The sequence below is a fragment of the Trichosurus vulpecula genome, chromosome 6, assembly GCF_011100635.1.
Source record: "Trichosurus vulpecula isolate mTriVul1 chromosome 6, mTriVul1.pri, whole genome shotgun sequence".
NCBI classification, from domain to species: Eukaryota; Metazoa; Chordata; class Mammalia; order Diprotodontia; family Phalangeridae; genus Trichosurus; species Trichosurus vulpecula.
In genome coordinates this window covers 218,737,774-218,753,616 of record NC_050578.1, presented here as the reverse complement: position 1 = coordinate 218,753,616, position 15,843 = coordinate 218,737,774, and the positions used below count along the sequence as shown (strand labels likewise).

The 15,843-nt window shown below is 41.2% G+C and overlaps 1 protein-coding gene across 1 annotated transcript in view; it reads left to right on the top strand.

The window, feature by feature from the left end:
* The window catches only part of SPON1 (spondin 1), a 380,307-nt gene that overhangs the window by 338,834 nt on the left and 25,630 nt on the right, over positions 1–15,843 (top strand). The window contains exon 8 of the mRNA XM_036763668.1: positions 5,704–5,905. Coding sequence (XP_036619563.1) covers positions 5,704–5,905 — 202 coding nt within the window. The remainder of the gene's footprint in view (positions 1–5,703; positions 5,906–15,843) is intronic.

Below are 15,843 nucleotides of genomic sequence, written 5' to 3'. Positions count from 1 at the left end.
GAATTGAAAGTGAACAGCTGGTTGGGAATATGGTAATGGAGAATGTGTGTTAAATTAATGGATAATGATTTAAAATATAGGAATAATGGGCTCTTGGCCAGGGCTGGAGTGTTGCTAATGAGGACTCATAAAATATATATTTATCTGGAGTCTTTAAAATCCAATAGAGGAAAACTATAAATTGAAAGTAGAGGAGTTGAGAGAGCACTGCTCCAGGCACAATATAACATCAAAAGAAGACAGGAGAGATGGATTGGGAATTGCAGGAGATAATATCCAAGAAGGGGTTGGTAATAAAACCCATAGCCGCAGATTGTTATGTACAAGTGCACAGATTATGCATAATAATGGGGAAATGGAAATACTAATGCAAGAAAGAAATTCACCCTCCTATGTATCACTAACACTTGGTTAGGACTGGTAAGTGAAATGGCCTTAGGCAGGGCACACTTTGTAAAGAAGAGAGTAGATAAAACAGGCTTTGTATAATAAGATATATTTGTGAAGAAATCCACGAACCGAGAACATAATGAAGAAACATGGCAGAATGAATTTGATGAGGCTCTGTGGAGGGAGAAGCACATGCAGTGTTTTCAAGGCAATTTTCTGTAGACTGCCTAGTCAGAGGACAGGAGAGATGGGGATTTGGGGAAATGTCAAAACCCAGTATGGGGCATTAGATAGCATTAGCAGAGGATGTCAACTATCCAGACAAGTGCTCTGTGTGTCTGTCTGTCTGTCTCTCTCTGTGTCTCTAGGTCTGTCTCTCTTTGTCTCTCATAAGGTGATATAGTCTGTGCTTGTTCTAATGTCAATATCATTTTTCAAAAGGTAGGAGAAGTTATGGTAGAGAATACCAGGTATGGTCTGCTGTACAATCCAAATTTAGGTTCAGATTGAGTTTGAGTTTGAGTTTAGAAATAGGTGGGTAGGATGCCATTGACTAAAATAATACATGGGAAAGTAGCCCAAGGAAGTGAGGGATGAAATGCTCACGAACAAGAAAAGGCGAAGCTGAATAAAGAGAGGATGTAGATACACAGGGAACTCATTCACCAACTAAGTTTTTTTAAGAGGCATATAGTAGATAAAAATAAGGGCAAGTAATGGATGATCAATACTCAAGAATAATGCAATCCTGTAACAAAAATGTCAGAAGTGCTCATGCAAATAATGAGTTGATGCTGGTGGGGAACATTAATGACAACAAAAAAGATATTTTTAGGCATATTGGAAGCAAGGAGGAGTAAGACCACAGCTAGGGATGGCAGGAAGTACAATGATAATGGATGATAGAGGACAGAAATACTTGGCTCTTAATTTGCCTCTGTTTATGATACCAAGTTTTGGTGTTCAAAGGATTTCCACCAGCACCCCTCCCCCCAAATATATGATTGACAGAGCATTGAAGCTCAACATATGAGAGGACACGGTAAGAAAACTACTAGCTTTCCTCAGTGAATTCAAGTCTTTATCAAATACATCCTAATTTAGTGAAAGAATTTGACAGAACTTGGAAGATTTATGTGTAATCTGAAGAAAACTCCTAATGATTAAAGCTGTACAAAGGTGGAATTGGCTTCCTTGGCATAGGCAGCATGTTCCTCTTCACTGGAGGTGTTGAGTCCATCAAGCATTGATGAAATACCAACTATGTACAAGGTGCAGGAGATAAAAACAAACGCAAACGATCCTCACTCTCAAGGAGTTCACATCCTAGTGGGAGTGAGTAGGAAACTAACAGACACACAAATAGGAAATATGAGCTAGTTTAAAGTCAGAAGAGCAATAATGCTTGAGCAGGAATTAGTACTGGATATGGCAGTGGGCCTGAACTTTAAAAGGCAGCTAGGGATTCCAAGAGTTTTCAAGAAAAAACAGAATGACTACTTGTGAGTAGGGTTCCCATTCAGGTATGGGTTGAAAGTAGATGGCCTTCAGGTCCTTTCAAATTCTAAGGTTCTGTAACTTGTGGTTCCCCAATGAGCAGACTGTCCCGTTGGCCTCCTTAGTTCTACACATGAGAAATTTCTACAACTGAAGATTTAAGACCTCTTACCTCCCTTCCTGAGGCAAAGTGTGGAGGGATCCCTATGACTTCTGTGAACTGGGCTCCAACTCTACCTACTTCCCAAATCAGAATTCCAGTTGCTTCAAATAAGCAAATAAACCTTGAAGGCAGTCATGTCCTCCAAGGTGTGGACCATCCGTCACTAGAGCTCTGAGGTCTCTGTATGCCCCTTTGGGGGTTATTGTAATTTGGCAAGTGGTTCAGCCGCTCTTGGTCACAGGTTGTTTGGAGAGGCAGTGTTCTGCAGTGGGGAAAACACTGGGTTCAAATCTCAGTTCTACTGCTTAATCTTTATGTGACCTTAGCCAAGTCACCTAAATTCTCTGGCTCTCACCTACCTCATTTGTCAAATGAGGGGGGATTGTATTAGGCAAATTCTTCCCATGAGCTTCCATTTGAGAAAGTACCCAGCACTGCCATGCTCACTCCTCTCCTGGTCTGGGGCTGCCTCTCCTGATTGTTCTACTTTCTCCCTGCCCCCCACCCTATTCAGCCTCTGTTTGTGTGTTATCTTTCTCCATTACAATGTAAGATACTGGAGGACCGGGATTATCTTTCAGCTTCACTTATATTTATATTCCTAGAACTTAGGACAGTGTATGGTACATAGTAAATGCTTAATAAAAACTTTATCTCATTAGGCTCTGAGGTTTCTTCCAACTCTAGATCGATGATCCAATCATCTTTTTAGGGAATTTGAAAATAATGTTCTATTTGTACGGGGAAAAGGTCTTCAACTTGTGATTAAACAAACATAACAGTAGGGAAAGTGTAATCTCCTAAGGAGAGGGGCAGGGCCCAACTCAGGATCCATGCAGACATGCACCTTCAATCCAGATCAGATTGGTTACCAGGATTTTCTTCTTTAAAGTACCAAAACCCAAAATACAGAAATACGATAGAAAACCAGTGGCAAGAGAAAAGGTAGAGGTTGGGAAGTTGGTTTTGGATCAAGACGTAAGATACAGAGTATGTTGGGAGAATTGAATGTTTGTTTGATGTCACACATCTCCTTCATGATATTGAGTCATTTTTAGTCATGTCTGACTCCTTGTGACCTCATTTTGGGTTTTCTTGACAAAAATACTGGAGTAGTTTTCCATTTCCATTTCCTTCTCTAGCATTTCTTTCACTTCCATTTCCTTCTCTCTGACAGATGAAGAAACTGAGGCATACAGGGTTAAGTAACTTGCCCAGGGTCACATAGCTAGGAAGTGTCTCAGGCCAGATTTGAACTCAGGAAGATGAGTCTTCCTGACTTCAGGCCCAGCACTATCCACTGATCCACCTAGGGTCCCATCTCCCTAAAGTCATGATTTTTAGTGATGGCTGCCCCTATCCTGCAATGACATGTGATCATGGGCTAAATCTAGCATTCCTACTCCAGTTACAATTGTGCCAGAAAGAATGTGGACTCACACAGCATTGAACACTGTAGGCTGATGTTTTGCAGGCACCAGCATCTTGTCATTTCAGATATGAGTGAAGTAACCTCACACAAGAATGTATAGAGAAGTATTATTCAGGAAGCATTTCCTCAACATGGGGATTCAAAGGAACAACCAAGATTGAATTGCTGGTCTCTATAGCAACAGTCCAGTGTGTCTAACTCAGCCCCTTCCCCTCTTTATCACGTCTGAGACGGCTAGATGGGGGGCAGTGAATGCCTAAGCAATTCATGAAGCCTGTGATAGCAATGAATTCATCCCCCTGGACCTCTGAGTGGGACGGGTGTATAAATGCCTTCTAATTGTTAGTAAGTGAAAGGCTGTGTTCTTTCTCCCTCTGCAATTTGGAGAGATTCATGAATGTTAGAATTCCTCATTTCATTTATGAGGGAAATGCAGCTGTCCAGACCGAGGCATTCATGTGTCAAATGAAGAATCAGAATGATAGAATCTCAGAGCTGGAAAGGACCATGCAAAGCAAGTCTAATCCTGGGTTTTGACAAGGGGGTTAACTATGACACTGATGATGACCTTGACTTTGTGTGTTGGATGACCTCTGTCTTTTTAAATCTATGATCCTATCAGAGTGAATAAAGAAGGCAACCATTTTATGCCAAATGGCAATTACTTGTCTAAGTGAGATCTGTAAGTAGAATTTGGTGATTTTATTATATAATCTTGTATAATATGGGGATGATTTTTTTACTGGTTATGCTAGCATTAAGTGCAGCCCATTTCTAAAGCACATTTTCTGTGCCTTTAATTAAATACTCATTAACCCATCCATAGCAAATCTCACTTTCTCATATTTGACTTAATCTATCTAAAAGCAGCTGCACCAGAGTACTGAACATGGAGTCAGGAGACCTGGATTTAAACACTGCCTCTAACATGTACTAGGTGCTCGATAATGGGAAGTGACGACCCTTCTGAGTCTCAATTAGACCATCTTAAAATGATGCCAATACATAGCACCTTCCTTACAGAGTTGTGACGATCCAGTGAGAAGGTTTCAACAACAACAAAAGCACCATAGAAATGTGATACTATTATTATTATCATCTAAATGTTTTGTTACGATTATGAGAAATCAACAAATTACTTCTGACTGGATCAGGGATTCCTGGAGGAGGTGGCATCTCTAAGAAGGGAACAGATTTGAATAAGTAGAGATGTGGAAGGATAAAAATCCTGGAGACAGGAAAATGAGCTTTGGGAAAATTGGGTAGTCCAGGATTGCTGGAACAGAAACTATAAAAGCTAGCGAGGTAAGTAAAATATGGGGTGGTCTGTGGAGCCCAATTGTGGAGGGGCTCACAAGTACCAAATACTAGGAAAGGATTGGGACTTTATTCAGGAGCCCACCAAAGGTGGTCAGACATGCATTTGGAAGAGTAAGCCAGCGTCATGGTGAAGGATAGATTGGAGAGCGGAAGGAGAAACTAGAGTCAGCCATACTGGTTGAAAGGGTAAGGCAAATTAATAAGGCAAATGAGTATCTGAATTAAGATGATGATGGTGGGAATAAAATGAAGGGGTTTTCCAGGGGGATTTATTGCAGAGATAGATTTCATAGGTCAAAGCGGTTTGAGTAGAAGAGGTGAAGGGTTCAGGAAAAGGGATGAATAAAAGATGACTCAAATGTTTCATATCTAGATGACTGGTAACAGAAATCGAGAAGGAAGAAGATTAGGTATGGGGAAAAGATGAGGGGTTTGGTTTTGGGGGTGAGGAACTTAAGTTGCTGGCGAAATGGGGTCTAAGAAAAGAAAAAGTCTAGGATGAGTGCTATACGTAGGGTGTTAGGAAATTAGTAAAGGATAATTCAAAGGATGAGGGAGCAGAAATCTATACTGGAGGCATGGCATATCCTTTCCCATCTGTACTCTTAGATTTGAGAGCTGGACCAGATTCAGTCTTATAAAAACTTATACAATGCTCTCCAGATTGGACAAAGTCCTTGTGAAGGTCATGTGAGCCCTATAGAAGTATGGGTACATCCTAGAATGTCAGGCTCACCTCAGGGTGGAGAGGTATTGCTATGTTCTCATCCTTAAGAGATCCATGAAAAAGGATAAGTCATTGGTAAATAGCACGGAGTGGCCCAAAATAGGTACTTGTCTCACTTAGGAAGAGAGGCTGATGGGAGCAATTACCTGCTTCTGTGTTTTTGTTTGTTTCCAGGAGAGCAGCACCCTCGGCTGAATTCTCTGTGGATAGGACTCGACACCTAATGTCCTTCTTGACCATGCTTGGTCCCAGCCCAGACTGGAATGTTGGCTTGTCTGCAGAGGACCTCTGTACCAAGGAGTGTGGCTGGGTTCAGAAGGTGGTCCAAGACCTAATTCCATGGGATGCTGGCACTGACAGTGGGGTGACATATGAGGTATGTGTGCTTCTTAAAGCTCAGCATGGAAGAATGAATAAATGAGTGAATGCCAAAGCATTTATTAACATTAACTGCATACAAAGCACTCTGCTAAGGCTACAAATAGAGATGTAAGACAATTCCTGCTCTCATGGAGCTCACAATGCCTCTGATAGGGGTGACAGCACTTGTGGAAGGTTTCAGCTGCAAGTCAGGTGGAAAGATCCCACGGAGTGGGCAAAGCAGATGGTGATGCATCATCCACGTTAATGCCACTTCCACTGGTAAAATTATATCAGTTTCTGATGTTGAATTATTTGACAGTGCCAAGGAATTTGGTGGAAAGAACTTTCTTTTCCAAATTCTCTGTAATTATGGTTGTAGCAGCCATGGAAGTAACAGCCACACTTCAGCCCCAAGGGGCTTGCTTCCTAAACGGTAAGGTAGAAGCAGAACTGGTAATGTAGGAATGCAGGGAAGGAAGATACTGATACTCTCAGCATCCTTGAACTTACCTGCTGGTTCATGGCAGTTGGTGGTGGTGATGTTGAAGGAGGAGAGCACCTTCTGCACAGTGATTTCTCTCTTCAATGATGGCATCATGACCTTGGATTGAAGTATAACTGGTAGTCTGTAGGGTACTACTATTTCTGAAGCTCTAGGGTTCATGCTCCTGAGCTATCTTTATTGGGGTCTCATGGGAGGTGATGGTCAAGGTGGTGTTTAGGTGGTCTTCTGGCAGAAGCTATCTTCTGTCCCTCCCTAGGAGAAACTTGTTGTTTCAGCCAATGGATAAGCTTGTGAGCTCTGCTGATGCATGGCCTTGTTTTCTTTTGAGGTGGCTAACCCTATGGGCCTATTCCATTTGCTTCCTCAGTCTTCACCAAGAGCCACAGTCAAAAGCACCAAGCACCAGTGTTCTGCCTTCCCAGGGCTCTGTCCCTGAACCACCAAGTGATGAGTCATAGCACAATTCTCCTCCCTGATGTCTACCTGAGAGACTGGGGCTGCCCCAGAACCATCCTTATTTTGTTTTCTTAGTATTTTCTTTTATTTTTCCCCAATGTCATGTAAAAAGAATTTTTTAACATTCATTTTTAAAACTTTGAGTTCCAAATTCTCTCCTTTTCTGCCTTCCTACCCCTCCTCATTGAGAAGGCAAGCAATTTGATATAGGTTATACATATGTAGTCATGCAAACATTTCCATGTGAGTCATATTGTGAAGAAAACATAGACCAAAAAAAACCTCTCAAAAAATAAAGGAAAAAAGCTATTCTTCAATCAATATCCAGACACCATCAGTTCTTTCTCTAGGGATAGATAGCATTTTTCCTAAGTCCTTCCAAGTTGTCTTGGATCATTATATTGCCAAGAAAAGCTAAGTCATTCACACCTTATCATCTTACAATATTGCTCTTACTTTGTGCACAGTAAATTTCACTTTGCATCAGCTCGTGTAAGTCCAGGTTTTTTCTAGAGCATCCTGCTCATCATTTCTTATGGTACAATAGCATTCCATCATAATCACATACCACAATTTGTTCAGCCATTCCCCAATTGATGGGCATCCCCCCAGTTTCCAATTCTTTGCCAGCAAAAAAGAGCTGCTACAAATATTTCTGTACATATGGGTCCTTTTCTTTTCTGTTTTTTTTATCTCTTTTGGGATACAGATCTAGTAGTAGTATTGCTAGGTCAACAGGTGTGCACTTATTTTGTTTTCTAAACCTCTGTGGAGCTCTTCTCCATGATTTTTTAATAAGTTCAACTGTAATTTCAAAGATACGCCTTTTCTCCCTCCTCCTCCAATCCCTTTTACAAACATACAGACAAGCAAAATAAATCCCCACACTGACTATATGTATACTAAAAAAGTCTCAATCTGCCCTCTACGTCCATAATCTCCTTATCAGGAGGTAGGCATGTGTCCTCTGGAATTATTTTTAGTTGTTGCATTGATCAGGGTCCTAAATCTTCTCAAAGTGGTCTTTAAAATTTAGTTGTTACATTATTGCAGAAATCAGTCTTCTGGTTCCAGTTGTTTCTCTGTGTATCAGTTCTTACAAGTCTTGCCAGACTTCTCTGAAACCATTGCTTTAATCATTTCTTACAGCACAATAGTATTCCATCACATTTACATACCTCCACGAATCTTAATTTTCTACCTACAAATAAGGACATAATAATTTTTTTGTTTTATTTAAACTTGGTCCTCAAATTTCAGGGTGACCTCCTTCCCTCCCACCTGTTCTAGGGTACCTATATTTGGTGACCACAGTTGTGATCAGTCCTAAATGTGCCCCTCATGGGGGTGACTAGGTCATACACTAGATAGGGTGCTGAGCATGGATACTTCCTGGCTGTGTGACCCTGGGCAAGTCACTTAACCCTGTTTGCCTCAGTTTTGTCATCTGTAAAATGAGTTGGAGAAGGAAATGTCAAACCGCTCTTTGCCAAGAAAACCCCAAATGGTGTCACAAACAATTGGGAACAACTGAAAAATGTGCCCTTTGTTGTTTTAAAGACTTTTAAAGACTTCTTGAATGTTATCTTTCCAAATAGAAGGTTATTAAAGACTACTGTCTATCTTCCTTCTTTAAAATGTCTTCAACCCCATCCTACTTTTCTTCAGGTGCAGGGACCAGAGCTCATGATATTTGCTAGGTTCAGAAACAGCAAAAGTTTGTTCAAGGAAAAGAGAATGTTTTCTATTTTGCCTGTGATATACTAGTCCTAACACTGATTCCTCCTTCTCAAGGGGCGTAATTGTGAGTGAAGATGAAAAAAGATAATAGACATGAAAGCCTTTCATAAACATTGTAAAGTGGTAAGAGAAAAGTGAAACACATGTCTGATTCTTTGTGAGGCTCAGATTCCACACTGGATAAATTTAGTGATGGGGAGGGGTGAAGAAAGTCAAGAATTAACAACTGTCACCCGTGGCTGATGAAATTTTCCTCTAAATCAGGTTGAACCTGACGCTAAGAAATAGAGTATTGGAAGGTAGATCGGGAGCTTCTTGAGGGAAGGGACTTGTGTGGTCAGTGCCTAGCAGAGTGCTGTGTCTGTAGTAGGCACCAGGTCAAAACTTGATGAATTGATTTGAATGCATACGGTTCTTGGCACTAGCAGTCAGTTATTCAACTAGCTTGTATTAAATGCCTACTATGTGCCAGGCAATACGCTTGGCCAATGTCTTCAGGGTAGTCTAATGATTCCCAAGCACTTTTCTTGGATCATGACTGAAATAGTCTAACAGCCAATAAGTGTATTGGGATTTTTCTTCTCTGAATTTGGTTATACTGAAACTCATCTCTTCTCTTCCTGTGCACAGACTATGGAAAAGCATGGCCTATCTGGCTGGTTTTTTTTTTTACTACTTAGAAGGACTCAGTATCATTGAAAACGAAAATTTCATTGGAAACTCATTGTTGATGATTGAAGTCATTTTAAAAATTGTCTACAAAAGAGTTTACAAAGTGCATCCCTTGTAAAAGACTTTATTCTCTGAGTGACTCAGAGAACCACAGAATTTGTGACCTCGTTCGCGTAATATTGGACTAACAGTCTGAAATGGGTCTTTTTACTTTGGCTATTGAGTTGAGTAAGAAGAATCCCCTCTGAGGAGAAAACCAAGGGACTGATAAGATGTTTTCATGACACAGCAGTACAGCTTTGGGGAATCTGTTTACATGGATGGCTGTGTGTGTGCGTGCACCATTGTGTTGTATGTGTACTCTTCTAGGAAAATCTTGTGTATCAAACTATGTCCCAAGTTCCCAGAAGTCTTAGGCACCGAGGATGCCAAAAGGCCAAGCAAATGTCACCTTGTCACAAGTTCAGACACAACTGTGTACTTAGCAAGACTTTCTGAGCTCTTTCTTATCCTCTTGGCTGTGTCTTTTTTCGGGTGCTGACTGACGTTAGAATAGGGAATTGGAACTGCACTTGTGAGTTCTTTCATATTTGTTGTGGTTCAGTCATTTTTTTCAGTTGTGCCTGTGGCCCATTTGGGATTTTCTTGGCAGAGATACTGGAGTGGTTTGCCATTTCCTTCTCTGGCTCATTTGGATGAGGAAACTGAGGCAAACAGAGCCAAGTGACTCACCCAGGGTCACATAGCTAGGAAGTGTCTGAGACTGGATTTGAACTCAGGAAAATGAGTTTTCTTGACTCCAGACCCAGAGCTCTATGTGCTATACCAACTCCTAAATAAGGAAACTTCTATCAATGCAAGTAAGCACCTTCTCTTCAGCTAGAGTTAGAACATTTCCCCAAGTATTAAGGGTTTCACAGCCAATATGTGTCAGAAGCAAGGCTTGATGCCAAGTATTCCTGGCTCTGAGGTCAGAATTCTGTCCACTGCCCCTAAACTGCTTCTAGGGACACTAGATACTGAGATGAAATTCTTCCAATCCTTCAAGACCAGTTCCAATTCCATGTACTCCGGGAAGCCATCATTTACTAAGTGCAAGCTTCATTTCTCCCATCTCTGAGCCCCAGGAACACTTGGGATTTTTATCCTATTAATTAGCACTTAATTATGTTCCATCCAGTCTTGTTTTGTAACTGGTTTGTTATGCATAAGTCTTATCTCCCCAACCAGATTGTAAGTTTTTCAATTTCAGGAATGACTTCCCATATGTCCTTCATAGTACACGGCATAGGGTATTAATAATAGTAGTTCATATTTAGATAGCTTTTTTGAGACAGTTGAGATTACGTGACTTGCCCAGGGTCACACAGCTATCAAATGTCTGAGGCTGGATTTGAACTCAGGTCCTCCTGACTTCAGGGCTGGTGCTGTATCCACTGTGTCCACGGTAGCTTTGTAAAGATTTGCAAAGTAATTTAATTTTATTATTTCATTTTATGCTCACAACAATTCTATGAGGTAGGTGCTATTTTTATACGCATTTTAGAGATGAGGAAACTGAGGCTGAAAGAAGTTAAGTTGCCTCAGCTAGTTGTTGGTGGTGGTGGTAGTGGGTTTGTCCTTCATTTTTGAAGAGGACCATGGCATCAGGGAAATGATGACATGACTTGTAGTTGACTTAGATTTGAGTGAGGGAGGGCTAGTAAAAGGTTGAGGAAGGATTTGAATTCCCAGTCCAGCACTCTACCTAGGATACATTCTATCTCTTGGACGAGCTATGAAACAGACACTTAATAAATACTTGTGGGATGGTTGGTTTTAGGTAGTGTATCATAGTAGAGCACTGGACTTAGAGTCAGAAAGACTTCCCTTCTATCCCACCTCCAAGACTTATTAGCGTTCTAACCAGTCAAGGGGCAGCTAGATGGCACAGTCAATAGAGTGCCAGGCCTGGAGTCAGAAAGACTCATCTTCTCGAGTTCAAATCCAGCTTCAGACATTTCCTAGCTGTGAGACCCTGGGCAAGTCACTTAACCCTGTTTGCCTCAGTTTTCTCATCTGTAAAATGACCTAGAGAAGGAAATAGAAAACCATTCCAGTATCTTTGTGAAGAAAATCCCAAGTGGGGTCATGAAGAGTCAAACATGATTGAAAATGACTGAACAACAACCATAGTCAAGTTACTTGAACTAATTTTCTGGGAACAACAGTACCTGTAGTACCTCCCTCACAGAGATGTTATGAGGTTCCAATGAAATAGTACGTATAATGTGCCTTGCAAACTTTAAAACATTATGTGTCTATTAATGTTATTGTTATTAACTCTCCTTTTCCACCCCTGGATTTCTAGAATGTTGGGCACTTGTGATGCAAGGTCCAGCAAAGACTCCTAGGGAACTTAACATGGCCTGATAATCATGAAATCCCTGCCCAGGTATGGAAATGGTAGGGAGACACTGGTACTGAAGAAAATCTCCCTGCAGGGGTCTCAATCTGTCTCTTTTCCAACAGAAAAAGGACCTGACTGAACTATGTTTCCAGCCAAGGAGCTGCAAAGAAGGAGCCAAAAAGGAGATTATCTCCTACCCCTATTGCTTTGTTATTCTTGGAATGGTTGCGCTTTTAGCCATGACAGTCCCTTGATTGGGGTCATTGACTAAAAGGGAAAAGACACACATAGAAATGTCCCAAACTAAGCCCCCTTTTTTCCTCAGTTCAGGCAGGCTTCTAGGCCTTGAAGGTGACTATTTATGTGAAGTAGGGCAAGAACAAATTGTGCTATCCAGCACGTCCAGCTGGCAAGAGTGTGGGCAGAGAATGTTTTAAAGACCAGATGAGTTTTTCTTCTGTTCATAGGTGGTAATGAGCATCTTGCCCCTCTGAGAGACAGTGTGGTATACTGTCCTTGAACTCTGTAGTCCCAGGGATGAGTTTGTCTCTGATGTTTACTAATGGTGCGAGCTTAGACAACTCACATCCACACTCTGAACCTCACTTTCCTCATTTGCAAACAGAAGATAATAACACCACTCTAACTGACCTCACAAGAGCTGCTGTGGGGATGAAATGAGGTCATGGACATGAAAGCACTTTGAAAAGGGCAAGGTATCATACAGTGAGTGGATTTATTTTTTGATCCAACTTTGCTTTAGAAGGCTTAGGTGCTGATGAGGATGCTAGAGATTTTTTTGAGAGGGTACTTAGTTCTTTTAATTGATATCTTTTGTTTTTACACTGCCTATATTTCCCCCTACATCCCTGTCTTTTCCCCCTCCCAGAATGATAGCCCATATAATGCAGTTTTTTGGAAAGAAAAGAGAAAGGAGGAAATCAATCAAATAGAACCATATAACCTGCCTCCCCCACCCTGAAATCTAACATGTATTCAGTGTTCCATAGGAAGAGGGAGATCAGTTAAACAGAACCATATAACACATCCTCTCTCCCTCCTCCACTGAAATCTAACATGTATTCAATGTACCATATTCATGGACCCCATCCCTCACCCTTCTAAAGCAGTAAAGGGAGACATCTCTGAGTCCAAGCTTGTTCTTGGTAATTCTTCAACATTCATTTTCAATTGCTTTATGATTGTTTTTTCCATTTACACTGTTGTAGTCATGTGTATATTGTTTTCCTTGCTCCACTCACTTCAGTGTGCATCAGTTCATGTAGATCTTTCCATGCTTCTCTGTATTCATCATATACATAGTTTGTTATAGCACAGTGATATTCTATTACCTTCGTGTACAGGCTTTTACCCAATGGATACACACCTATTCTGTTTTCCATTCTTTTATATGGTTGTATTTTTATCCTCCACCTTTAGACTGCAAGATCCTTGAGTACCAGAACTCTGTCTCCCACTTATTCATAGTCCCCTTAAGCGTTGAACATGGTGTTAGGTATTGTTAGGCACTTAGTAAACATTTGCTGAATGAATAAATCTGAAAAGGAGTTATCTCTTTCTGTAAAAAAAATGTGAGGCTGATTGTCATGTGAACTTAAAGAAATTTTAATGATTGCCTACAACCAGAAGAACTTAGAAAATCAAATTAAATCATTGGAACCTTTGCCAAAGTTTAAAGGGGAGCAGATCTTTCTTCTTCTTGGACTGGGAACCCAATCCTAGACAGAAAGAGATGATTAAATTCCCATCCTGCTTCTCCTAACATGATACAGCACCAATATCCACAGGACTGGCCCCACATATATGTTTCTTATGATTTAGGCATATGAATTCCATGTATAAAGTGATTTGCCTAAAGTCAGGATTTGGTTCAATGTAGACATTGATTCAGCAAGTATTTAAAGATCCCATATGCTTACCAGGCACTGAAGGGGGTACAGTAAAAGCATATTACACAGCCTTCATCCCTTGGGATTTCACAGTCTGGTTGAAGAGGCAAGGCATACCCGTGAAAAATGAAATAACATGTGAACGGTACATGAGATAGCACAAGGTCAGACAAGCATTTTAAAAATCACAACATGAAAAGCAACTCAGTGGGGCACATAGTCCACACTGCACCTGAGTATGCATCTTTTCTTCAATATATTCATCAGAGTTTCTTTGTGAAGGTTTCTAGTGCTGGGAGCCTCATCTTGCCCTTTTAGACAGCTTTAATTGTTTAAAAATAGTTTTCCCTTGCCCTGATCCAAAATCCACCTCTCTGCAACTTCTACCATTCCTCCAAATTCTGCATTTAATGAGTAAATTCAGAGAGAAGAATGAAAAAAAAATGAGAAGGGAGCAGAAAGGGGAGAAGAGAGAGAGATCAGAAGAGAGTGGAAATAATCAGGTAAAGCTTCATCAGATCACAGAGAGCGACCTTATAAGCTAAATCCAATCCCTTCATTTTACAGATGAGGAAACTGAGGCAGAAATAAGTGACTTGCCCAGGCTCACATAGCTAGTAAGTTTCTGAGGCAAGCTTGAACCCCAGATTGTCCTGGCAATAGGATCTGGGCATGGGGTAAATAGTGGCCAGGGAAATGACGTAGCAAAGAAGGAACCTAATTGCAGTCAAACTCAAACTTCTCTAGCCCTTTCTTCACAATGCCACCCTGTGACTTAGAAATGTGCATAGCATTTGGAAAAAACCGTGATGGGAAAGCAGTCTGGCTGAAGCAAGGCACAAATTTTGGGGAACAGGACAAGATAAATATGGAGGCATGTTGTGGAGGGATCTTTCAGTTCAACATCTTTGAGAAGGCTTTCCCCTCCCATTTTCAATGTGTATTTTCCCCAGTGCCAGAGTTCTGGAGTCAGGTCAGTAGCAAGGTTTTTAGAGCTAATATGAATCACCGAGTGAAGCTTCAAGAATTGAAGTTATAGCTGGTCCTTAAATCTAAAGACCTGTGACTTGTGAAGTGAGTAATGATGCCTGTATCTGCAGCACCCCCACACAGAACTGGGGGTGGGCAGAGGGGCACAAAGTCAAGGCTAAATAATTGAAAAACTCAAAGAGAAACAACGTAACTGGGCAAGACTGGCAATAGAAAAAGGACACTGAGAATTTAGAAATAAAGGACATAAATGGATAAATTAAATAAACAATAGTCCTTGGGGGACAACCCTCCCCACCCCAGGAAGGGCTGGGAAATCCAGACTAATCCTTCTGTCAGTGAATTTGAATTGATCCAGTCTGCCATTAAGGGCTAAGAGCCAGTCCCTGACTCCAGGCTCACTTTCATTTGCTTGACAGTCACAGGACAGCCCTCTTTAATGCCCTTTCCAGCTGTGTGCTCACAGCAGTTTTGAGAAAAACAACCTGCTTGGGATTTTTAATATTTGTTCTTAATTCTGATTCTAAACAAGACAACTGTATAGTCTTAAACTGTCCCCTCACTTGCTGTATTTACAAACAGCAGATCAGATGTTTTGATAGGAACAACACAGACAATTTGTGGATCCTAGGATTGGTGGTATCCAAATTTGAAGCTGAGTCAGGCCCCCTGGGTGATTAGTGATCAATCTGAGGGTTGAAAAGTGGATCTCATTCCACCTTCCTATCTATAGGCGTTCTTGGATCTCTTCTCCAATACAACCATACCTTCCCCCTCCACCCCATCCTGTGGCCTTACAAGTTCCCAAACTCTTCCTGTGCCAGTAGGCTCCTCAGTTCTGTTATAACCTAACCTTGATCCCCATTTACACACCTGTAACCCAGCTACCCTCAGCAGCAGTTGTAGGTGGCATGGGGGACAATTATTCCTTATCCCCATATAGCCACATGCCCCCAGATTACTTGCAAGCTGCAGCAGGTGCTCCTCAACTGATTGTGCTCGGGGTCACCCCCACCATCTTCCTTTTTGTGGTACAAAATGAGTCATATGGGGTGAGGAGGCATAGACAAGTTACAATCTGCATTACAGAATTCATTACATATTTTCCCCAAACCCATCTCTTGTATGAGCTTCCCTGTAATTGCTGAAGACACCATCATACTTCTAGTCACTCAGGTTTGAAACCTTAGCATCATCCTCAATTCTATACTGACACTCACCCACACACATCCAGTCAGTTGCTAAATCTGCTTATTTCTACCCCAGCAGCATCCCTTGCAACTGCCCTC